The sequence below is a fragment of the Vipera berus genome (assembly GCF_964194415.1).
Source record: "Vipera berus genome assembly, chromosome: 7".
NCBI classification, from domain to species: domain Eukaryota; kingdom Metazoa; phylum Chordata; class Lepidosauria; order Squamata; family Viperidae; genus Vipera; species Vipera berus.
Window position 1 is genome coordinate 40,542,694 of NC_138209.1, and position 27,010 is coordinate 40,569,703.

The 27,010-nt window shown below is 38.9% G+C and overlaps 1 protein-coding gene across 3 annotated transcripts in view; it reads left to right on the plus strand.

Moving 5' to 3' along the window:
- Positions 1-287: 287 nt before the first annotated feature.
- The window catches only part of PDE5A (phosphodiesterase 5A), a 78,439-nt gene continuing 51,716 nt past the window's right edge, over positions 288-27,010 (plus strand). The window contains exons 1-3 of one of the 3 annotated variants that reach the window (XM_081333078.1): positions 288-591; positions 12,672-13,248; positions 22,534-22,623. In XM_081333078.1, coding sequence (XP_081189204.1) covers positions 491-591; positions 12,672-13,248; positions 22,534-22,623 — 768 coding nt within the window. In that variant the 5' untranslated portion in view covers positions 288-490. Of the gene's footprint in view, positions 592-2,341; positions 2,444-12,671; positions 13,249-22,533; positions 22,624-27,010 lie in introns of those variants that run through there. The other 2 variants (XM_081333079.1, XM_081333080.1) reach the window with 2 other exon arrangements.

Genomic DNA, 27,010 nt, shown 5'->3' on the forward strand with positions numbered 1-27,010 from the left:
AAACACAAACCCTTCTGAATCCGATGTCACTTCAGAGCACTTTCCCTTGAATCTAGTCAGTAAAAGGGAGCGGGCGGGGGAGAAAGGGCAGGGCAGCGCGGGAAGGGCGGCAACGGCTTGTCTGCTTGCCGGCAGCACCGCGGGGACTCCGGGAGGGAGCGGCTGCCCGAGTCCCTCCTGGCGAGCGCTACAGCGGGCATCGAGGGAGAGGGGTGGAGCCGGCCGGATTACACATTAAGGGCTGGCTGGATCCCAGCTCGCCGGGGAGGAAGCGTGGAGTTGGCTTTTCGCCGGCTGCCGCGACCAGGCACCTGGGAACCCCGGCAGCCGGGCCAGGCGAGAGATCCAAAGGGCACCCCAGGAGGGGCGGGGAGGGACGGGCGTGGGGCGTGACAGCGAATACGGTGGCGAGGAGGCGCCCCGGCCGCGGAGGTGGCCAAAAACGGGCCTTGCAGCTGCCTCGTGGGACAAAAGCGGGCAGGCGGAGATCATGGAAGGCAGCTGCCAGCCCCAGCCGCAGGAAGCGGTGGAAGCGTGGCTGGACGATCACGGAGACTTTACCCGCTCTTACTTTGTTCGAAAAGCCACCAGGTAAGTTCAAGAGCGAAAGACACGCAGCACCTTCTGGGCGGTGCTGGGCGGGAGGGGGGCGGCGGGGGGGGGGGAGACGGGGCTGGGAGATGGAGGGGGTGGAGAGCAATTTATTTTCCCTCCCCTTACTTGGAAAAGGAGAAGCAGCAGCAGCAGCGAGGATTTTCCACAAAGCTGAAAGCAGCAAACAAACAGGCGCTCTGTGCCGAGGCTCGGAGTTCCGCGTGCAAATAAGTCCTCGGGGGTATAGCCCAGCTTGTAACCCAAGGCTGGCCGCTTGGCACGCTTTTTTTACTCTGTGCCCAGCTCGGTTTGAGATCTCTGACTGGGAGAAAGGCGCATGACCTTTCCCCTTCGGCGCCTGGTTAGGGACTTCGCAGGAGCGTAAGAAAAAAAATGCGCAGGCTATACCCACGCACGGAAAACTTAAAAGCTCGGCATTGATGTGTCGACGATCGAGCAGGCTGAGAGTAACTGGGGCCGTCTTCATAAAAATCTCCGCAGAACCTGGAAAGCTCCCTTTGCCCAAGTCGAGATTCTCCAGATGTGTTGGACGGCAGCTGGTACCCGAGGCCTGCTGGCTGGAGATAAGAGGGTTGTGCCCGCAGATGCGCTGAAAATCCGACTCCAAGTCCTCTGTGACTGTATTTTCTAGATTCGTAAGGCTGACAACCCGTCCGATTTTTTTAATGTTACAACCACTCGAATTTTCGTTTAGCTTCTAAACCAAGAAGAGATTGAAGGCAAATATATGTGTCCCAGGAATATGATGCAAAATCGAATTTGCGTTGGGCCAGGTTATCTCTGGTCCCGGTGACCGACCCAAATTCGATTTCGCAAGAAGAGATTGTTTCGAACCCCGATTTAATTGGTTGGCTTGTAATTCAATTCACTGTTAGTTGCCACGTACCATAACTTAAAAATCCTATTTTATTTTAGGCTATCCCAGTTTCGTCGAATAGCTAACGCAGGATCATCACGCTTCTATCCTCTTAACGAGTAAATAGCAAGAAAAATAAGAACCAAAAGGAAAGTGGGGGGGGGGAAGGAGGAGTTAGAGAAAGAAAAACTTTTGTTAGTATAGGAAGATTTCTGCTTCGCTACCGGCTGACTAGCGTTTTGATGGATAGAATAATCGACCTTGAAGGTAACTGTCTTCTCCCTGCAGCAAAGGAGAGCGACTACAGCTTTTCAGTACTTGGGGGCGCCGATCTTGCTCAGAAAGAAGGCAAAGCCCGCCCCGGAGAGCCAACGCATTAAAGCTGCCTAGTCAAGATAGAGCTTCCATGCGCTAAGGCAGTGGACCAGTGAAAGCCAAATGCTGGGACCTTTGCCTTTACCTCGAAAGCATCACAGTAGGCAACACTGGGGGCGTGGAAGCGGATCCACCTATTTTTGAAGAAGAAGAAGAAGACAGGGCAGCCCCGCAGCTGCTGATAGCAATAACCGTGAGGATGTTTGTGAAAATTTAGGAGCCGGAGCAATAAGAAAGATGCTGTGGCTAAGAAGCTGCGGTGAGATAGCAGGGCTGGGGGTGAGGAGGGGTGGCGATCTTCACTTCCTTGGCGTACTTTTGGGAGCTCAGCTCCGGGTTGGGGGTGGGGGGGGGAAGGGTAGGGTGTGAGGGCTTATCCCGAAACAGGCGCTGCCTCCTTCCGCCGCCAGGAGGCAGCGCTGCACCGTAGCGGCTCCAAGTAGGCCAGGGCAAGAAGTTATCAGGCGAGGGTGGGGTTTGGGGGACGGGGAAGAGGGCTCGGGTAGAGTTTCTAGAGACCCAAAGCGGAGATCAAAGGAGCTCGCCTGGATTTCTTGACCTCTAGGTGGACATGCTGCCTTTTGGAGACAAAACGAGGTACTTTCGAGCGGAGGATTTTGCTCGCGCGACTTCCAGCTATCTTTTATTTAGGAAGGGAGTCGGGTTTCAGTTCCGAATAGTTTTCGTTAGAAAGAAAGCGGGTTGAGGCGGTGCAAAGAGAGCAACGCTTCTGGGTGGCTTGGCGGGGAGAGGTCAGCGCGGCAAACCAAAATAAAGTCTTCCGGCCGTAGCGAAGCCCATTTTCTGATCGCCTCCGGACTTGTCTCTGGGCTTCCCCCTCTCTCCAGCGGCTGCCACCATCTGCTCCTGCCCTCTTGGCTTTCCCGACCACTTAATGGAGATGGATGGGCTTTGAATGAGTTGGACGCCAATGTGCCTCTCCATCTGAGATGGTGTGGTAAGACGAGAGGTTCCCATTAATTATTGACTCGCAGGTTGCACGGGTCACTTGCCTTCCCCAAGCCCATCTGCGGCTAACGAAGTCTTTACCCTTTTCCCAATGCTTTGAAAAAGGAAAACAGAATTGAAGCAGGTTGTATGCCCTCTTCCCTCTCTTAAGAGGGATATAAAACAAAAACCCAGAATGGAATAAAACCTGTCATAGGTATCACACTTATCCTACAGCACTTTACTTTATGTAGCAACCTGCCCTCTTTTATATAATTTGGCGTTTCTCCCAGCCAGCCCAGAGCATTTAAAATGTATTGAAGGGAAATATAACAGATACAGTGGCAGTTACTGTCCCACAGGATTTGGTATTGGGGAGAGGGGTAATTTAACTGAGCAAGACAAAAAGGATGAAAATACTCGAAACCAGTCTTGCAAAATGCTGGTGTTTTATGGAAAGAATGTCATATGTATGCTTTTAAAAATACATTAATCAAAACTGAGTAGCAGGCCATCTAAAAATTAGTAATTTGTGACAAGCTAGAATGTAGACATGCATTTCTTTGTCATTGCTGCATGTTCCAGAGCCTTGGTTTCATGCACAATAGTACATATTATAAATTATAACATTTGCAAGTTATAACCACAAACATGAAAAGGGACTTTGTTTGGTTGTGATGTCAGTTAAATATGAAGTGCACCCTATTATAAGTATATATGCTGTCTATACATATCTTTGGATGCCTACAGTGTGGCTATAGGACTCACCGCCCTGAGTCCTTCGGGAGAAGGGCGGTATACAAATTTAATAAAAGTTAAAAAAAAAGTAAAAGTATATCCCAAAGAATATTATGTAGTTTATGTGGCAATGGCTATTATTAGTGTATGCATATTAGCTAAGGTAGCAAAGTTTGATTGGTATATTAATTGATGAAATGTCAGCTTATTAATGAGGAATATTTTTAATCACTGAATTTCATGGACACACTTGTCATATTTAATTAGGTTATTACAGCTGTATGGAATGAATATTAAATACTATAGATACCTTTTCTTCTAAAAATAGGCACATTTCACATTTCTTCCAGTATATGCAATAATGGCAATAAGATAATGTAATAAATACATCTAATCTATGGATTGCCTAAAAAGATAACTTGAAATGAAAAATGTTTATTATTAGCTGTAATCAGTGCTTTTTTGTAAAAGAAAAAGGTGCCGGAACTCACACATGTCATATAACCCACCTTGCCTACCCTACAAGGTTCCATCCAAAAAAGGTGCCAAAACTCTGTTCTGAGTGTTCTATGACAAAAAAAGCCCTGGCTGTAATTATACCACTTTGGTGTACCTTATACTGTTATACAATAGAATCAAGTGTCAAACTTAGTATTTGTGCTAGTATTTTTTAGCATGTACAAGCAGCAGTGTATATATGTCATTCTTTTAAAAATGTATTTACTGGTGACAATCAGAGAAGTTCCATTTGTACCAGTTTTGAGAAATTTCAGTGTTTCAAATAAATAATTTCACATATCAGTCATATGCATTTCTCCTTGAATGCAAATCCTTTAATATTATTTACTGTTGTGTGAAAGTGTGTAGATAACAATCTTATGTATGTAATTTTATTTTGTGTCCATACCAATTTCCAGCATAAGAATCTAAAAGCAGTCTGAGCAAATAGATACACCTATGTATACTTGGAATTAGGTTGATTTCTTTTTAAAGTTAGGATCATAAATATATAATTTTAAGGCCATAAATCATTTTATGTTTTTAAGAAAGATTTCTAATGGGGTGGAGGTTACACAAAACATAATGCCATATATGTGATAGGCCTCAGTTTTTACCAGTGCTTTTTTGTAAAAGAAAAAGGTGCCGGAACTCACACATGTCATACAGCCCACCTTGCCTACCCTACAAGGTTCCATCCAAAAAAGGTGCCGGAACTCCGTTCTGAGCGTTCTATGACAAAAAAAAGCCCTGGTTTTTACTCTCTGGACTGTTTGAAACTAGACTGAAACTGTACTTTGTCCATTCAGCAAGGTCTTATTTGTTTGTTTTTAAGAGGAGAGTAAGTTTGATGGAAATCAAAATTTTAAATCTCATTTTGCAAATTTATACCTGTTGAAACAGGGAGAAATATCATTGATCTGCCTAAGAGTTCAAAGGAATGCTAAATTTCATTATATATCTGAAATAAAAAGAAGAGGGAAAGACTGCAGTTCTGTGCTGCTTTATTCTGTTACAGCTTTAAGATTTTGTTTTTGGCTGTTATGATAATCTATATTGTCATACTTAGTTTTCACAAAGCTTAATTTTTATAAGGGAGAGTTGGGATTGCATTGATATCGGAGTTGTACTAAAGTTCAGATTATATAAATATACTGTACATGGCACTTTTCAGAGGTACACATTCAAAAGAGATTGTGTATCTGCAGTACTGTAAATATAAAAAGACGTGATCAGTTGATTATTAGGATTTAGGCTCTCAAAATAAATTCATGAATAACAATATACAGCGTTAATGTACTTAAAACCTAGAAGGAATTATGCCCCACTTTTTCAAAAGTATTCAGAATGCTTTGATAAAAGTTTGTATCCTGAAATCTTAAAAGGGAAATATTCCTAAAATACCACTTTTATTTTGAAAACTTTGAAAGAAATAATATCTGATTCAGAATTCAATCTCTTCTTAATAAGAAAATGATTAATTCCTTATCTTAGTACTGGAGAATTAAAGATTAAGAACATTTTAGTACTGAAGATGTCAAGTTAGAAACTTTAGTGTTAATGTAATTATGCAACATCCTAATTTTACCATTTTCCTAACAATATGCTAGTACAATGAGATTTTAAAATACAGCATATGTATACAATAAAGTTCAGAATTCTGAGAGTATCAAGGAAACAGTGATGCTATTTTAAAGGGTTATTTGAAGTTTAAGCCTTTTGTAACTTAAATGTTATAATGTTTCCAAGAGGTGAGTTGCAGGGTGTTAGTATCAGGAGAGAGACACATTTGCAGTATGAAAGATTTGTTTACAAACTATGTGTTGCTTTGTGAAGTTGTATGATGATTAATATACATATACATCATTTTACATTCAGCGGGAATAATCTTCATGGTGGAAATTTTCCAGCCAAATGTAGCATCTGTGCAGCTCATCATTCGTGACTACTGTCTAATATGCAAAAGATCTAATGTGTCTATATGCAAAAGATCTCTATCAATTTTATATGCCTTCCAAATAATAATGTTTGACAATGGTTTCTATGCTCGTGCTTTTTTCACACGTGACAAACAGGTGGAAAAATTTCTGCAATTTTGTCTAAGGAATTACTTCTGTTTGGGTATTGTGCATGTTCACTTCTTAGTTTGTTTCTAAAAAACTGTAAGGTTGATACTGGTGTTTAAATAAACATGTGAAGTAGATTGGGCTAAAAGTCTGTGACTTGCCCAGGGTACAGCCGATAGATATTTGAATCCTATCTTTCCCACCATCTTTTGTATAGGTTTGTCCACAGCAGTTTCTAAATGAAACAAGAGGCTAAAAACTATTGCATAAAAAAGTGACTATTTTTAGTTCAAACTTGCAATAAGATTTGATTTGACTGTATTCTTCCTTCTTCCATCCCCAAAGCTCTAATTAATCTGTTTCAAAATCTCTAACCAGCAAAAAACCCAAATTACAGCAGAATTGCTCTGTAGTATAATAACTGTTCCTCTTCCACTATAAACCTGGATTCGAAATAAATCTATAGGAGGGTATATGTTTATTTTTTCAAAATAATCATCAGAAGATTTAAAGGTGGATCTAGATTGAGTAACAGCATTTAGGCTAAGAGGGTCTATTGATGATACAAGAGAAGCAAATATGATCCTGCTAACAAGTTTCACAGCAGATTCTTCCTGCTGCTTTGACAGTTGGCCAAATGTTTCATAAGTTCTAATAAGCTACACTGAACTGACTTTTTAATTCCAGGAAAAAAAGGTTGGCCTGTGCCTGAAAGCTAGTTTCATAAATGCACATACTTAATGGTTAGCTTGATTCTATTAATGCATATCTCTTGAGATTAGCTCATGCTGGCCTAGATCAATCTTTCCCAACCTTGGAGAGGGGGATCCTGGAAGCCAAATCCTTGTATTCAGCCCATAGGCCATGGATTGTCCACTCCTAATGAACAGTGTTGAAATAAACCAGAGTTAAAATAAGAAAAAAAAAATTTCCAGCCTCACAATCCATCATTCCCTCTCAGAATAACTTCTATTTGGTAACTCTTAAGCTTTGTTTTACTTTTCTGATATTTTGAGCATGGGATCCGAAGGCAATAAAAATAGAAGAGTAAATAAATCTGCTTATTTTGTTTGCAGGCTTGACTTCTCTGTTCCTGTGGTTTTACTACGTTTGTCTCAATACTGACAATGAGAACTCCTTAATATTGCTAAACTACTATTCTTGCCTTCTTCATAATTAGATCTTAAGCCGTATAAGCTAACTTGTTAGGTGGCCAAGAATAACAAGGGCACCTTTTTGGTTCTTACTTTAACAAACATATCATACTGTTTACCTTAACTAAAAATAAAAGCTGGCAAGAAAAAAAATGATAATTTTATACAAAAAGAATTTAGTACTGACTGTAATTTGACTCTGGTTAATGTAATATCCATTGGGGCAACTGTCAATTTTTAATGTTGTCTTAAATTAAATAAAAGCTTCAGTTGCTTCCTTGTTTGAATGTTTTTGTGTATATTGTCAAACACAAATTACAGTGCAATGTGGCTGGTGCCTTTTACCATGTCATGCTTTTGACTTCTTCCTGTTTCATCTGCAGAAGATAGGAAGAAAACAGACACAAAATAATCAAATTCTTTTTTGGTGAAGAGATTATATATTGGGCTTCTTAGCCTGTGATATTGGAATGCTAATTATTTACAAAAATATGTCTGGTTGTAATACTTGTATAGCCTAATCCTATGATATGTTATTTTAGTTATTTTATTTTCTTATACTTAACAGGTTAAAATAATTTCAGATTAAATCTCTCCAGGTCTGAGCTGTTGTACATCAGTAAATACCCAGGAATATTGGTTCCAATACTTTCTGTGTAGAAGGCCATGATCCCCTGAAGAAGTTTGTGGATGGTTTGGGAGATTATCTTGGACTTATGGCTAATGCTTAAACAGCAGGTAGAAGCTGTAGCCAGTGATAATCCTTCTTAAACCAAGATGCTGGGATGTGAGTAACTCATGCTTTGATCACCACTTGGTTGGCTTACTGGAAATTGCTTTATGAAGGGCATCCACCTTTAGCAATGATTTCCAAATTACAGCTGGTCAGTGGTGGGATTCAGCCAGTTTGTACCACTTCGGCAGAACTGGTAGCTAATTTTTTGTTGCCCAGAATGGACTCCCGGAAGTGGCATTCACACAGAGAACTGGTTGTTCATCTATCTGAATCCCACCACTGCAGCTGGTGGGTGCGGAACTCCTGATGGATCAATTCAATCATGGCAGGATTAATTCTCTCATTAAGTCACTGTGCTGTTTATTAACAATTGTTAACAACCTATGAAGACTAAACAAATGAGTACCTGGTAACATCAAGCGCTGCCTTGCCAGAATTGAGTCTGCATCTAGTGAGAACATGTCAGGAAGGTCCAAGAGTCTCTCTCTGTTACGAAGTGAGCAGGGCACAATTAAAACAATAACTCTTTATCTCCATGTTATGGAATGTAAAGCTCTTTCATTTGTACAAGATTTTTCAAGAGAATTTTATTTCATTGAACTTTCAATGCTAGGTAAGGTTTACTGGTGACCATCTTAGGAAAATGGACATCATAATTATTATTGTTTTGATCTTTTGATCTTTTTCTGTTGTTGAGTTTATCATTATAATATACTGTAACTTGCTTTTTTCTATAGAGTGGACTATAAACCATGCAAAATAAATAATAAAATAAGAAGATAGCATGAAGTCTGAAGCAGATTTCAAAAAACAGATTTAGTTTAAATTTAAACTAAAGTTAAACCAACAGCAAGAGAATGCAGTAAAAGGCCCTTTTAAATCAGAAAGACTAAAAGGACTTTTTAAAAATCTTTATCTGGTAGTGAATTGAGCAATGTGACCATTGCTATCCGGTATGCCAATAGTTCTAAACTTTCAATGTTTTGGTATTGTTGGATTAAGAATAGGGTCTCTGTGTTAAAAGAAAAATCCAGTGTTACATTTGCTATGCACTAAGCAGATCTCCCAAAGTTCAGTTAGATTTTGGTGTCCCTTATTACTAATTGTTAATATGTACTGCATACTTATAAATAGCAGTGGGATTCAGCCGGTTTGCACCACTTCGGTAGAACCAGTAGCTAATTTTTTGTTGCCCAGGCCCAGAATGGACTTCCGGAAGTGGCATCCACTGGTTGTTCACATATTTGAATCCCACCACTGATTATAAGCCTTGTTGCCATAAAGCTGGACTGAGCTATCATGGGAAACGAATAGCACACTGGGGGAAAAATTTATTCCTAGAATCAATTTTTTAAAAAATTAGAGTTAACTAATGACATTTATATAAATGTCAAAACTCTAGGGAGTGGAATATGTCAGCTTTTCCCACTGGAAAACATCTGGTTAAAACTAGAATTCTCCATATTGATATAATGGAGTAAACTCCACTGAACTCGGCAAGATATATTATGAGTAGGTGTGTATTAGATTTCCTAGTGAAAAGACAGATTTTCTTTATTATTTTGTTTTTGTAAAGTTTGTAATTATGTACAGTATGGGTTATGTTTAAGTCAGACTGATTTTTCTGGCTGTAAATTAACCATAGCTGGATAATACCAAGCAGAGAAAGTTGAAAGTATCAAGTTTATTTTATTAGATAATTGATTAATAAGTTGATTAATACTTGGCTCAATTTTAAAAATAGTTTGTTATGTAAGGAAAAAACAGGAAAAATCCATATTAATCTAGTTTAGTTTGACCATTACAAATTGGGAAGAGTGTTATGGTCTCTCCAGCCTCACTTGATTTTATTTTCCTAATTTCAGGGAGAATACATATACATATTCATAAACACAATATATTCTTTTTGTTGTAATACGTGCATAGTGTTTTTGGTATCATAATTACTGGCCTATATAGGTTCCTTTCCAAATATTAGAATTCTCTTCTAGCTTTCTCTCTGCATAGTCATACTGTATCAGTTGAGTATCTTCATATTTACAAAAGCAAGGATCATGTTTGGTTATAGCATTTTATATTAGAAAGAGGAAAGCAGAGGATGATTTATTGTCTTATAAGAAGGAAAAAAGCCATCTCTGGTGAGCATCATATTCCTACCAATGTTCATCCCTAAAATGTGGCACAAATGCACTAGAACTCACCTCTAGAAAGCTTGGGCATCAGTACTACTATCTGCCCCTAACAAACCACAATCTTTTAGTTTCCATGGAAGTTTATGTCTAACTATAATCTGCAAAGTTGGCAATCATTGCTCCACCATCTGTAAAAAAAATAAAGCTCTGTACAACCAGACCTTGTAACATTACTGAATTCCAAGACTCGTATCTTTGAGAAGAAGCAAATTGAATCCCATAAGAGCAATCAGTTGCACTTTATTCTGAAAATATGACACATTCTGGAAATAGCTTTAGTATGTATGCTTAGCATACATATTACAGCAAAAAGACATACATCTGTATGTAAATTATCATCTTTCCCTTCTGAATTCACACTCAAACCTTCTATCATGCTTTTCCATAGAGCCATCACTAAGGGTTTTTTCCTTGCATTATTCAGTGCTGTGACTCTTCTGAATTTATTCTTATAAAAAGATTTTTTTAGCAAAATGTTGACGTGTGTACAGAAAAACCTGTTCAGCCAAACTTTCTGTCCAGCATAATAATGCCATTTCATGTCTCCTCCTTGTTTTCACTCTTGTCCAAGTGAAATCTAGTTTAGACCTGTGCAAAAGGACAAAGATTCACTTTGACAAAGTGATTCAAGCCATGGTGGTGATCTGATTCACTTTGCCATAGCAAAAAATCTATCATTTCATCTTAACAAATGTGGGTCTTTGCTGGACGAGAAGGCTGTTTTCTGCCTTCTTGTCCAGTGCTATCTGAAGTGCTTTCAGATTGGTTTGCTTTGGGATTACACACAGCTTTCCTTGAAGCTGCTTAGCTTGGACATACTTAGTTTATGCCAAGGGTTTGAGACTGGGTATTTTCAGTGCAACCCTTTCTGAAAATACTTATGATAGTGCTGTGGGAAATGGCATCTTTCAGTTTTCTGCTACATCATTTTCCTGAAGAAGGTGTCAAGGTCTTTTCCAGGGAACCAGTAACATGAAAGGACTAGTGGCTGATTGACTAGGGTAGGTTGGGGAACCCAGAGGCATAAAAAGAACTATTCCATGGAACTGACTTTTCTAACCAAACAATCTGCAGAAGATTTATCATGGCCTGGGCTGGACCTGCCTAGCAGAAGTCTAAAGGTACCATGAAGTAGTGAGAAATGAAACAAGATGATCATTCTGCTTCAGAGCTTTGTACTGCCATACTATTTTGTATTCTACGTCACTTCTCAGTCCTAATTTATTTGTGTTGATATTCTTACTAAACAGTAACATTACAGTTTCCTAAGGACAAAAGGACTTATCCTATCTACATTATTGTTATCTACAATGATTGACAATATTCCCCAAAGAAATATTTCCCTATCCTAAAAAGAGACATCAAGACTAGAATCTGGAGGATTTGGGAATGAAAAGGTATCTAACCAATGAGCAATACAATATATGCATTACTTCATGGGCACTGAAAATACTATATGAGTATAACTAAACTAGGCTCAGTGACTAACTGAAAGAAGTACAAAATACTGAAATCCAGAGCTCTGAAAGTAGAATCTCAATATTTTTCCATGCAACTTGAATAAATAGATGTATGCTAAATAAATAAATATGTAAATAACTAGAATGTGAATAGTTGACTCTGGCACTACATCCCACTTTTATAATATAATATATTATATTTTTTAAAATCTTTTATATATAATATATTATATTAATGGTTTGATATAGGGTAGAAAGCAGGAGACCATGAGTTGTAGTCCCTCCTTAACCATGAAAGCCAGTTGGGTGAACCTGGCCTGATCATTCTGTCTCTCGGCCCAATCCTCCTCACAGGGTTGTTGTTTTGGGGAAAATAGGAGAAAAAAGGAGTGTTGGATATGTTCATTACCTTGAGCTATTTGTAAAAATAATAAGGCCAAATAAATAAATAAATAAAAACATTTGGAAGGTTTTGCATTGGGGGGGGGGGTAATTAAAGATAGGTCTGCTTTATATGTTGGCTATATTTTATGTCTAAAATCTATTATATTTCTCAATTTATTAGGAATAAGAAGGATATGTATGTATACATGAGCATTTGAGATTAAATAGAAAAACGTAATCATTCAATTTGATGTAAAACAGCATCCTGTTTATGAACCACAAGTTTCTGAATTGGGTTGATAAATTGGTGCCCTCCAGTTCCTCTGTTAGCTAAAAAAATTTTTAAAAATGTAAAATACCATGAGATTTTAAGTTTTCAGTGGTCATCTACAACATCTCACGGGATGCTAAAATCTTACAATGTTTTGATGACTGTTTTTTTTAAATCTAGGCCATCGCAAGATACCGCGGAGGGTTTCAGAGATATTGCTAGCTTAAGTTATACATTCAAGACAGTCTGTGAATTAGTTTTAAATAGAGAACATCCTGAGGAAAAGGATGTGGATGTACAGATGTGCTTCTTTTCTCATAGTATTGACACTACTTCTGCAGCTTTTCTTCTTATTTATTGTCTTCTTCTCTTATGCAGAGAGATGGTCAATGCATGGTTTTCTGAGAGAGTTCATACTATTCCAGTGTGCAAAGAAGGGACCAAGCATCACAGTGAAGTTTGTGCTTGCTCCACCCGGACTGAAAGCACTAATTCCACACCACCGACTCGGAAGATATCTGCTTCTGAATTTGATAGACCTCTTAGGCCCATTGTCATAAAAGATTCCGTTGGAACAGTGAGCTTCTTGTCAGATACTGAAAAGAAGGAACAGATGCCTCTCCAATCTCGGACACTTGGAACCAATACAGGGGATCAATGCTCAAGACTCTTAGAACTGGTGAAGGATATTTCTAGTCACCTGGATGTCACAGCCCTTTGTCATAAAATTTTCTTGCACATCAATGAACTCATAGCTGCCGATCGGTATTCCCTATTTCTGGTCTGTGAAGATAGTTCCAATGAGAAGTTTCTTATCAGCCGACTCTTTGATGTTGCAGAAGGTTCCACCTTAGAAGAAGCTTCAAACAACTGCATCCGTTTGGAATGGAACAAAGGAATTGTAGGCCACGTGGCAGCTTTTGGCCAGCCTTTGAATATCAAGAATGCCTATGAGGTAAATAAAGGATGCTTGTATGGGGTGTATGTTTGTGAACATGTTTATCTAAAGAGGCTGCTTTTTAAATAGATTAGAGCAGGAAAAACACACAACACACGTAAGGAAAGCTATACTGAACTGACCAAAAGCAGCTTAGTTCAGCATCATGTTTTTACAATTGTCAGTGGGAAACAACATATAGAAAAGGGGAACAGAAGCAATCCTTTAGTTGCATGCCCCCAGCAACTGGTAATCCACCGGTAGATTTTCACCAACATCAGAAGTATCCTTCCTTCTGCAATCAACTGAAAGCTTATGTTTCATGCATCTAATAACTCCCTTTTATGTTGTGTAAGTTTGTAATAATTTTATCATAGCATTTATTTAAATATTTTTGAAAAGTCTTTATTGCAAATTATTCCTAAAGTGGATTACGAATGTCAGTTGTAACACAGATCATTTCTTCTCCAATGCTCTACAACATCTGCTATCAGCAACCAGCCACTACTGAAGTGATATATAACCTGACCTCATTATTACTGCATCAATGTAACAATGGCTGGGTGACACTAGAAGGTGCTATAAATCAAGGTGAAGAAATGATCGAAGACTTAGCCCTCAGGTTTCTAATCTAAAACAAAGGGCAACTAAGGATAATGGATTGAAAAGAAGAAAAAGAAAGGGGAAAATCCCCAAAGCTTAGGCACCACCAATTATTTATATTATTTTTCTTAACATCAAAAGCTCTAAGAATGGCTGTTAACTAGCTAACAATTCAGGAGAATTAAATGCAAATGGCCTCTAAGTAAAACTAATCAAATAACAGTGCTTCTCATTCTTTTGGTGTATAGCCTGAAGAACATAAGAATAGTATTGGGCAAGTAAATACATTCAAGGAACCACAAGCAGTGGAAGTAGTTCTATTTATTCAAGTCATGTTGTTCCCAGTAGATGATATATCCAAAAGATACAGGAATTAAAACTAATAGGCATTGATAAAGTAATCATCCAATCTCTCAATGGGTGGTTTAACCAATTTGCGTTAATCTTATTTCTTCTGAATTTCCCTACATTTAGTTTCAGTGAGAAATTCCAAGTTCTAACATGGTGTGAGGTGAAGAAAAACATCTTCTGATCTGCATTTTTCATAACCTTTACTATTGTATTTACCCTATAATGTTTCTGTTGTCCCTTTTAGCTAAGATCCCTATGGATTACATCCAATCATTTTTGCTGCCCTTTCTTATACTTTCCATCTTCCTCAGTCTCCTTCAGTTGTTTGTTGGAACAAAACTCTTGACCTACTTTCTTGATACTACAGATTGTTTTGAATACTTCTGTAATTTATCTCTTCAGTTTTTTTCTAATCCATGCAGCTCCAATTTTCACAACATTTTCTCATTGATAAGTTGTTACAGCTCTCTGGTTATGTTTTTTGTATGTTTTCCAGTTCTATAATAGCCAATTTAAAGACAGTGACCTGAACTGTATTTATTTATAAAACTGTACTTATATATAAACTGTATTTATGTGTGCCTGCCCAATATAATTGTAGTCATCCTGTTATGCATTCTTTCTCTGATACTCCCCAGCACGAACTTAATCTGTTTGGCAGTAGGCATTGTAAGTGAACTGATTTACTAGAGGCCCAAATCTCTTTCCTCAACCCCTGTAAACATAAATTCATCCTAGCCCTGTTTATACTGAGCAAAACCTATCTCACATGCTTTGGCCCTTCTTCTTATAATGATCTCACAGGATAGCACATCGCTAAATCTTAGCCATTTTAGTTAAATACTATGTCCATTTGGAAGTAATGGGTCTCTGGCATAGCAAGAAGTACAAACTTGAATTTAAATTCTTCTACTCAAGATGTTCTATTCCTTCTCTGCATGGTTTATAATTCACACTAGGCCTCACAGTAAAAAGGATTGGGAGACATACAATATATAGATGCAAATATAAAATTAACATAATCTCTGTAATTTTATGTTTTTCTCCAAATAAAAATAGTACTACAGTACTACATGACTGAGATAGTTAGCCAATGACCAACACATCACAAATCTTCCTCTGCAGAACTTTTTAACAACTTTTATTTATTTCTAAAATTAAACAATTCAGATAAAATAACTGTTGAGGGTGACTTTCTGGGAAATTTGATTCAGAACATTTGCTTTAATGAAGCCTGAATAGTTTTATTTGGTAGCTTTGAAGAATACAAAACATTGACAGAAGAATTCTTTGTAATATGAAATTAAGAAGTGATAAGATATTTTAAGCCAAATACCCATTCAAGACTTGTTTAGGAAGCATTGAGACAGAAAGGGACTAAATAGAGTACATATGTTCTTATTCCACAGGAGAAAAAAGATTGGATGTCCATTAGCCTATAAATTGGGAACTTTTGTAAATTAATTATTAATCAGAATAAATGTTTAGATCTACAAAATTATGGTGCACAGTGTGGTAAATCTTGTAATTGTTTTGTTAATGAAAAATAAAGGTTAGAAATTAATAAAAGAAGCCATCAATTTCCCAGATTTTCAAGCATTCATACCAGCGTTTTTTACTGATCACCTAAATAGATTGTGTGAGCCACTGATGGACACAAAACCTACCATTTGAAACATTATCTGCAGCTTAGTTTCCATTTATCAAGAGTGCAGAGGAGAGATTCTTGATAAGCAGAAAGCTTCTTTCATTTGGGCCCTTCAGACAATAAGCAGTCAACCAACAACTGGAATCAAAGACATAATATATATGCTAGATCTCAGTCTTCATTTATATTACATCAAAGAAGCTAGGACTTTATAAAGAGAGATACCTGCAATTGTTGCAGATGCAGTCTTACTGGAAGTGAAGCTTTGGACCGTGGATGTAGTTTGAACCTTGAATTTTGCTTTCTTTCAATATTTGGAGATATTGAAAAATAGCAAACTGGGTTGTGTTGCCTGAAAACTTTTAGAATAAGTGTTTCTGCTGGATGAAATTGAACTACAAATACATGTCAGTGTGCTGAAATATGTATAGAATACTCTCAGAGCTGTTTTTAAGATGGGAGGCTATATAAATGTTATTAATTAATTCCACCTAGGATTAATTAATTAAAAATTCCACCTAGGATAAATAAAAATGGCATAATTTAACTTGTTTGCTTTTTCTCATTTATATTAGTCCATTGGCCACAAGAATGCTATATTCAATACAATTTAGAAAAAGTTGAAAAAATCTGTCCCTTTGTATGCCTTATTTTGCACTATAGTAAGTTTTTGTCTTAGTGAAAAGAAATAGACTAGAGTTTTGCTAATTCTTTTGTTCTTTTTTGAGGTAACATGTTGCTTGAGTTTCTATTTATGGAATGTAAATATTAAGAAACATAATATGAAGGAAAATAGACTGGTTGTAACTCCAGTCTTGCAAAAGCTCCCATTTATTTTTATTGTATCAATCAAAAATGCATTAATTGTTGCGACCACAGGTAATAACAACCTTGCCTGGATGAAAAAGAAAATGTTTGTTTTATTTATTTATTTGATCTCTGTAGTGCACATCATAAAATATAAAAACAAACTAAAAACAGTTAATACAATACAAAAAATTATATATGGTAACTGAGTAGAACGATTGCCATGGATGCTAATACAGCTGAGAAACGAGACCTTAACACAATCAGGGCCCCAGGCCTGGGCTTCCAATCAAGTTTTCATGGCCTGACAGGACCCATAACATGCCCAACCTGCTGGACTGAATTGGACAAGTAGAAATGACTGGGAGAAGATGATCCCTTAGGTCAGGGCTTTTCAACCTTTTCAGAGATTGTACCACTTTTAGGATATGGCAATATTCGACTACCACCAGTTGCCTAGCAGGTTTAATTAATGAACCTTTATTGTCAAAGTACAGCCATGTATACATTGAGATTGGCTGAGCCTCCCTTTGTGCCCCCCAACCACAACTCACAGTGACAACAAACCCACCATTTTGTTACACCATGTGAACTAATGGCACAACACACCGGCCTCGCAAGTCAATCATACATAAAATGTATGGTGGGCGTGGCCTGCTTGATGCCACTCACTGGACATAGCTGACCTGAGACAGCTGGGTCAGAACGGAACAAGTTGCACTGGCTAACTCAATGTGGGGACAACTCAGTGCCCCACAAACTCATCTCCCCAAACTGCTAGCAGCCAAGTGCATGCGTGCGCGTGCGCGCACACACACACCACATTCCAGGCTTGGGGACTTTTGTCCACAGAGGAAGGAGAGGGCCTTCTCTCGAAGCCCAGGCATGATTGTCAATTTGCTAGCTCAGATGTGGATACAAGCAGTGCTTTTTTTCTAAAAAAAAAAAAAAAGGTGCCGGAACTCTCATCTTGCCAGGCGCAGGAGGCGGTGGGTATGGGTGTGTGTGGCACTGCTGCAGTCATGGGTACGAGGGATGTTGGTGGTGGGCTGCCCCCCAGGGCCGGAGCCGGTGCGGCTGGTGCTGTGGGAGCAGCAGGGCCCACTCTATATGGCAGGGCTGTGCAAGGCGGAGCCGGTGTGGGCCAGGCAATGTAGGGCGGCCACTTAGGCATGCAGGGTGAGGTGATGGTGGCACTGGTCCAGCACCAGTTAGGCCACCAGCCTGGCTGACACGGGTGAGCACAAGGAAGGAGTGCACATGGACTCCGCAGAACCCACCTCCCACTCCTTGTCCTCTCTTACTTACCTAGTTGAGATGGTGTAGTTGGGCAGCAGGGAGGGATAGAAAGTTCCTGCCAACTTGCCTTCGCTGCAGACAACTTGCCGGTGCAACGTTTGCCAGCCCGGTCTTTTGGCACGCTCAGCAGCAATTCCTATTTGCTTTTGAAAGCCAATAGGCTTTTGAAAGCCAATACAAGGAGTAGCATAGCTTGTGCAAAAGCTTTTTTTTGTGTGCAAAAAAGGGTGCCGGAACGCCATTCTGAGCGTTCTATGAGAAAAAAGCCCTGCTTTTATGTTTTAATCTTAAGATTTTAAAAATATTGTAAGTTGCCCCAAACCTCGCCATGTGGATTGCATACAAATATTATATAATCTGTAAATAAAGGTAGAACATATGTTAAATATACATCAAATGATAATATGCTTCCCTACAAAGTCAGTTCTTGCTCAATGACAGACCAAGGAATTAACTCAGAAAGGCAAGAGGAAAATCTAGAAGAGGTCTGTGCAACTTGTAGAAGGGAAAGGCCCACACTGATAAATTAAAAATCTTTGTGGTCTGCAAAGGAATGCTGGTGGGCTAATCAATGATTTGGTGACTAGAGGAGCATCTACAGTGTTGGATTTCGTGATCATGGTAAGCCATGGAGGCACTAGGCAACATGACTTTCAGGGCAGTGGTGGTGATTTTATTACTTTTTTTTAAAAAAAAGTCTGTGCTTTGTCCAAGGGTACTTGGTAGGCTGCATGTACATGCCTGGTCTAGAATTTATTTTGGAGCATTCAACTATCTAGAGCAGGCATGTCAAACTCATTTTGTTTGAGGCAACTTCTTATAAAAGAATTGCCATTAATTTGTTTTAATAAAATAATTTAAATCAATTTTTTACTTGATTTCAAATTAAATGAATTATATTGGTTGACAATAAGACTTTTTTTAGTACAATTGCCAAATGCAATAAACTGGTTTTAGGTATATGTGTGCACTAATTATTTCAACACCAATACATTTTAACAACCGTCTGAAGGCCTGTTGCTGCGATGCATTCTGCTGCTCTGCAACCTGGCTGCCTGAGGAGAATTTGGCTCTCCAGAACAGTTTCCTTCAGCTTTTTTGTGTGTGTGTGCAAAAAATGGTGCTGGAATGCCATTCTGAGCATTCTAGGGGGAAAAAAAGCCCTGGCTATATCACATATAATTGAAGATTGTAATTAGTTGCGTGTGCACGTTCAGCAGTGTGATGTATTTGTGCTGGCATTTCTAGGCCTCTTTCCAACCACATCCAGAAAAATTAGTAACAAACATTGGAATTCTTAAGGCCATGTTTGGTATTTCCCAGCAATCTGTTACTGGAAGGAAAAAGCAATCCCTGCTGCATTACTGATCCCAGAGAAGCATTTGCATGTATGCAGGTATCCTTAGGGTGCCATAGTTATGGATGAGAAATATTGGTTGCAAAGTTGGCATTTCTGGATGTAATACAGATATTTTGGACTTATTTTTGTTTCTTTGCATGTTTGATATTTTTAAAAAAGACATATGCTACTGACTACGCTTATGCACATATGTAACATCTTTTGCTAGGATACATGACCACTGCTTTTCCAGAATGTGAAAAGTGAAAGATTGTGACTAAACAAAATTTTAATGTACAGATAATACCACCAGAAATTATTTTAGCCTTTTTAATAAATGTTGTTATTGATGTTAAGCTCACCATGGAAAACATCATATATTGTTATGTATATACTAGGTTAATTATTTAAAGACTGAAGTGCAACATAACTAGATTCTAAATAATCTATTTTTCAAAACACACAATAGTCCAAACAGTAAAAGTAATGTCCAAATTAAGAATATTTCATTCTTAAGAATTGTTTAATTTAAAGTGGTTTAGTTGTAATAGATGGTTAGATTCAAAATAGTTTTCAAGAGTATGTACAAAAGATACTATTTTTTTTCTAGCATCAGCTAAAGTAGACATATTACATTGAGAAAAATGTTTCTCATTTCTTTCCTTTACCTTATTTTCTTTACCTTCATTGCAGAGATGTTAACATAGGAAATAGATTATTTTGTTATCTAATTTTACCTTCCAAAAGACAGAAGCAGATGAAAAATGTGAGGTTCTTTCCTGTTGGCTTTTCTGAATTAGCTGTTTTAGATTCTAAAAGTTTAGTTCCTAAAGAAGTAATCCTGTAAATAATTTTAATGTCCTCCTCTAGTGCAGGCTCTTTTATGACTCGTGGACTTCAACTCCCAGAATTCCTGAGCCAGCATGGCTCAGCTTGGAAACCTCTCCCTTTCCCCTCAGCATGGCTGGCTCAGGATTTCTGGGAGTTGAAGTCCACGAGTCATAAAAATGGGCCAAGATTGCCTAGCCCTGCAATAGGCTTTCAGAGGGAGCTTTTTTTTTTTTGCAAAAAAAGAATGTGTGTGTGTGTGTGTAGCATGCTAAAGAGATATTCTTTTCCCAATCTCAGACATCGTTGGTGTTTCCCTGTCCAGTGCCCCCTCCCAGCAAAGCAGGAGGTGGAGGACGTTTGCAGGAAGCAGTTGCCTCTGAGTCCAACTTCTATCTTGACAGATCTCTGGAGAGCAAGAGGAGGCGGCAGGGGAGCAGCGCTCCCAGGTCCTACAAAGGGAAGCTGGCCCTTCTTGAAAGAGAATTCTCATTTCCAATTGTGCATGGTAAGGGTGCTGGCTTGTTGGGGCAGCCTTCCCTCACACAGCTCCCCTGCCACCTCCTCTTCTTCTCCAGAGATTTTCAGGGGAGACAGATCTGGAGGGCAAGGTGCAGCCTCCATATTGGCCACTTCTACCTCTCCAAGCCTTCCTCAATTAAAGATACATTGTATATAAATTAAAACACAGCCAAACAGAAAACATAGTTAAATCACTAATTATAGCTCTTCACATATTTTCTGGAAAAACCACTTTTATTGATGTTAGGAAGGAAGAGCAAACCTTATTAAGGAATTCTTAACAGGAAGGGAATTGAAGACCCCAAAAGGTCTTGTTCTTTCTAATCTACCTTCCTTTTAAGTCTTTAGTTCTAATTATTTTATTATTATGTATTATAATCAAAGGTCTCCATAGTTCAGGATACTCACCCTAAAATGAGAACCCAGAAAAAAATAGTTAATCCACAATATTGCCCTATGAAGAATGAAGATCATCTTTGGACCCTGAGAGCATGCAGGTGTACAGTCAGAATATTAGTGGCAAACCTGTCAGCAACTGGAAGTGCATAAGTCCATGTACTTCCCTGTCTCACAACTCAATTCATACATCCTTTAATTTTCAGACACATCTTTTTCTCATAAGCTTAAAAACCCCACAAGGTATACTGTAATTAGCAGGAAATTCCAGAGTAAAGTTGGGTGCCACCCCGTTCCTGGGCAAGGTGAGGCTGGAGTGCTCGACCTTTAGTCACGGCTGCTGGCATGGTGGCAGGGGGAGCGCCGCTTTGCAGGATGGAGGTACTTGCAAGTCTCGCTCCAACTATGGTGAGGAGCGGCGACTGTGTCTGTGTCCAGGGTGCACAGAGGGGCGTGGTGGCTGGGCTGCCTTCTGGCCCGCTGGAATCTGGGTTTTCCTTTGCAAGCTGGGGTGGCATGGCCCCTCGCTGTCTCCAGGACGGCCCCTGGCCAAATGTAAACGCCCCACGGGCATGTCTATCCCCTCCTCCTCCTTTTGTCTTTGATGTAACTGCAACCGACTCCTTTCCGCAGGCTGCACGCAGCTTCCAGAAGCGCCAGTCATCTGAAGCCAGGCGTGCATTCTGGGCACTCAGCAGAATCCCGGCAACACCGCAGCTCCAGTTGGCTCTCCCACAGGCCTGTGCTGCGTTGCTGCTGCTTCAGCTCATCCCCACACTACTCTTTTACACTTTTTTTAATAGTGCTTTTCAACCCATTGTAAGCGTACCACCTGCCAGGTGCCGACGTACCACCAGTGGTAGGTGTACCACTGGTTGGAAAGCCCTGCCTTGGGTAACTTGGTCCAAAACCCAGACAGGCTTTAAGGGTGATAACCAACACCTTGAATTGTATCTGGAAGCTCACTGGCAGCGAATTGCAGCTAACATAGCAGTGGTGTTACATGCAGTGAAATCCAACATCCTTTACTACCCATGAAGCTGCATCCTGCACCAGTTGAAGCTTCCAAATGCTCTTCAAGGGCAACTTTATGTACAGCACATTACAATAATCCAGATGAGAGGTTATTTAAAATAGACTCTAATAAGGAAGCATATTTGTAGCTCAGGGTTGAAATAAGAGGTCTTTGGTATGCTCTAAGCTTGGTTGTTTTCTTGCTGACTAGCACTGATGATGTTACCTAATTTGGGTAAAGAATTGAATACAAGAAAACAACCAAGCTCAGAGAGCAACAAAGACCCGCCAAAGTAGACTCCATACAGACCTTTAGAGATTTAAAAAAAAAAGACAGGAATCCCTAAATATATAGAATCTTCTTATCATCTGTCTCAGAACGGAAATATAAGCTTCAGAAGGAATTGTGAGATATCCCACAGTTTTAGGAAATAAGTAAATGGGGACAATTTTTGAGAGGGTGTGTGCACGGTTACATATTTTCTTTCTTTGGCAGGATCCCCGATTCAATGCTGAAGTGGACCAAATCACAGGCTATAAAACACAAAGCATCCTTTGTATGCCAATAAAGAACCATAGAGAAGAGGTAAATTTGAGCATCTTCCTTTTATTCCATTGTAACATTTCTAGCTTTTGATTCTTTAAACTGTTTGTTCTTTTGCATGCCTTATTAAAATGTTTATCTGCATATATTCCATGGAATACCTTTGATCTGCTCCATAAAGTATGAAGAATTGGTATACAGCCAGTTTCTCCTTTCAGTGTTGTCATTTTCCAAATAGCATTAGCCATTTTTGGCAATGTCAGAGGGTCTGTATTTTCCTTCTGTAAATATACAGGCTTGTTTAATTCATCTTGCTTTTAGTTCAACAAATTTGGCATTCCAGTGTAGTTTTATATAAGTTACTGAGAAATCAGTAAACTATAAACCTGATACAATTAAAAAGGATTATTCTAGAATCTTCAGCATTCATTAGAAGCTAACATTCCCTAGTTAAACTGGTGACATAAACATATAGCATCACTGTCTTCAGTGGGGGTGGGAGGGTATCACATGTACACAAACGCTTCCATGTGAACTAGAATCTTCCTTCACCAGGTGTCCAGCTCACATGGAATCAGCCGCAGAAAAGGCTAGGTTTGTGTTGTAAGCACAGAGATGGTTTTGTCACCTACTTGACCAGCTTTATAGGCAAGTGGAGAGCTGTTCACTATTTCTGACCTGTTGGACTGAAGACATAAAGATGACTTCTGGGCAAGTTTTGGTCCATTTGTAATACAATGGTTTCTGTAAACCATGATGACAGTATTTCTAATAAAGCTATAAACTAAGTACTGTTTTAAAATTGTTAAAACAGCAGCAAATCCCTTATTATAGAATTATTATTTATTAAATTTTACTTGCTGAAACTGGCCTGGGAATAAAATGATTTGATGGCTTGGGCACACAAACAGACTTTTCCTTCTTTATACCCTTAGAGATTGGAATGCAAGAGTGAGACTTCCTGGGAAGTACTAGAGAAAGTTACTCTAAAATAATAATATAATCACCTGGTGCTTTCTTGAGGCATAAAATTTCACCAGGCTGGGCAATTTTGGTGGTTAGTCCATTAGCCAGGCATTCTGGAAGGCTGAGAACAGCCAACTCCAAAACCTGACACAATGCAATATAATGTTATCAAATGGTTTAGTTCACACAAATTGCTTCATCAAAGTGAAACTTTGCTGCTTCGTGCATGTCTGTTGCATGGCAGCAATTATTCCCTGAAATTGCACTGAAGTTGACCATAACAATTCAAGATGGAAGTAAATTGTGTTCAATTCATTATCCTAGTGCAAAATGGGAAAGGTGCATCTGTGGGCAACTTTCATGATTTCTGCCAGGCTGGTTTTGTTGATTCACTTAGATTGCGTACCTCTTTTAAAAATGAGAAATATATTTGTTCTTTGTCCCAAAGATACTTTTCAAAAGGCAACTGGACCTTTCACTTCTCTTCCAAAAAGCTTCTTCAGTTCTGACTCTCAAAACTGAAGAAACTTCTTGGATGAAAAGTGAAACATCTTGAAAGAAAAACAAAGTCCAGTTGCCTTTTGGAAAAGCACTTTTGAGACAAGCATGACCTGGGTGACTGAGAATCTCCATAGATTTTTGTTCTTTGCTACAAAATAAACCTACAACCTCGCTCATCATTTTTATTCTAATCATGTCTTTGGGACTTTCCCAGGCCATAAGCAATTTCAAGAAAATAATACATGGGATTGGTTGCAATCTCGTTTTGTTTGGAAAAGTGCCCGTATGCCAAAATAAAATAAAAAAATACCTTGGCAGTCATTAAAATTGGCCCCAAATCAACAAAAACTGAGTTGACCAGAATTGGGAGTGTTGCCCAACTTCAAAACTCTAGGACAGGAGGTCCATGTTTTGTTCAGTCTATCCTTTATTCAGATAAGTGACTGAAATAAAACAAGAATGTGTCAAGGTCTTCAGTCTGCAAGTCTATGTTTATGATAATTTAAAGTTTATGATAGCTTAAAGTTCTGACTTTAAAAGTCTTTGGTGTAGGGCAGTTTTTCCTTTCCTATCCATATGGTGTAGTAACAACAACTTGCACCTAAACATCGGCAAGACGAAAGAGATGGTGTTAGACTTCCGGAGAAAAAAGGAGGAACCTGCCCCACTTTACATCGGGGAGGACTGTGTAGAGAGAGTTTTCTCCTTTAAATTTCTGGGAGTCTACCTCTGTGAAGATCTGACCTGGAAAGTTAACACAACTCAGGTGGCTAGAAAGGCCCAACAGAGGCTTCACTTTCTTAGGGTCTTGCGGAAGAACAGGGTAGAACAACAGCTAATGACCCTCTTTTACCGGTCTACTATAGAGAGCGTCCTCTCATATGGTATTGTGGTTTGGTATGCTGGTCTGACAGCCGCGGATAGGAAAGTATTACAGAGGGTAGTGAGCACAGCACAAGACATTGTGGGCTGTTCCCTGACACCACTGGATGACATCGCCAGGGCTCGTTGCCTTGGAAGGGTGAGGAAGATTCTCAGGGATGACTCACACCCTGGACGGTATCTCTTTACTTTCCTACCATCCGGTAGGAGATATAGGAATATAGCCAGCCGTACCAACAGGCTGAAAAATAGCTTTTATCCGTGGGCTGTTAGGCTTTTAAATGGGACATAATCTTATGCAGAATTGACTTGGGAGGCTGGTGTGTGGTGTAGTTGGTTCACATAGTGTGGTGGGATGGAGGGTTTGTTGTCACTGTGTGTTGGGTGGAGAGAGCACGGGGGGAGGCTCAGCTAATCTCAATGTACACATGTTGTACTTTGACAATAAAGGTTTATTATTAATAACCCCAAAGCAATCAAAGTCTAATATATCTGAACCCTACTATGTTGGGGAACTGATTAATAGCAGTTATCTAATCAGTCATCTTTTTAATTGGTGGAAAAACTGATGAAATTTTTAGAGTGAAATATTTGTACTGTTTAAATTAATTACTCAGTTTGATATAGATTTGATAGTCAGATCATTTGCCTTCTTAAGCATAAGAAGAGTACATTCTTTTTTGTATATTTTTTGAAAGGAAGCATTTTGGAAAGTTTTGTAGGGAAAGCTTTTTCTTTCCATCTGGCCTTTCAACTCCTCTATTACCAGAAGGTTTTCATCATTCTAACCATAATAACTAACTGACATATTTCTGGAATAAAGCAGGATTCCTAAATCCTAAATTACAATATACTTTAGCTATCTTTTCTATGACTGCCACTATCATATAAGAAAACTCTAGTTCATTGTCTCCATCATGTTGTTGTTAGCTGCGAAGTCGTGTCCGACCCATCGAGACCCTATGGACAACGTTCCTCCAGGCCTTCCTGTCCGCTACCATCTGCTGGAGTCCATTTAAGCTCACGCCTACTTCTTCAGTGACTCCATCCAGCCACCTCATTCTCTGTCGTCCCCTTCTTCTCTTGCCTTCAATCTTTCCCGAAACAAAAAGCCTAGAAAATGTCCAGCATTACGAAGAATTAAAGGAAGTTGCTTCAGTGCAGGCTGTCACGAGTGCAATCCAAAGATATTATGCCTTTCAGCAGTTGCTAATCAATGACAAGCATATTTTCACTGTCACACCTCCTTAACAAGTGATGCCTCAGTGGCTTGGCCATCTGGGTGCATGCAGTGCCAACAACTCCATGTGATGTGCATTTGGTCATAACAAGTGCTGGAGACAATAACCTTGCAGCATATGGAGAACTATGTGTTTTAAAAACCATCAAAACTATGCCTATATTTTGTTTTTTGGTGAAGAGAAAAAACAAGAATCGTACACACTTTGAAGGAACAAGAATAAAAATGGAATATCAGATAAATCTGGTTCTATCTGCATCATACTTTTTTCCTCATGACTAGCATAATAATGCATAAAATAAACCTAAACATGTGATGTCCAGCATGGCATTTTGTTATACTGTATATTATTGCACTTCCTAAATTCTGTCCTTCAAGGTGTTAATTTGAATTTTGGAAGTAATAATAAAACAGCTGGAAAATCTAAACATTTAATTTTAAAGACTCACTTCAAAAAGATTATTTTTGAAATGCTAATTCTGTTAATTGTTGTGGACATTTATTTATTGCATTTTCTTTTACACAAGCAGGCCTGTTTATTCTCAATGTCAGATGAAGAACCCATCCATATTTTTAGTCTTTTTTTGTCCCAGTGCCTGTATTATGCCTTTGAGGGAGTTCCTTCAAGCTTTTATTTTTATAAAGTCATAATTAACAGTCTCTTGTGCCCATTGGATCATTGCTTCAGAGATAATTTGTTATATAAACAAAGAAAAGAATGTCTATGGGTGGGTAAAAAAAGCAGTGGGAACCAGAGCTATTTCTAACTTTCTGCCAGCTTCCCATTTGAGTTTCCTTTGGAAAGCTGGCAGGGAGTATAAAAATTTTCCTTCCTTCCTT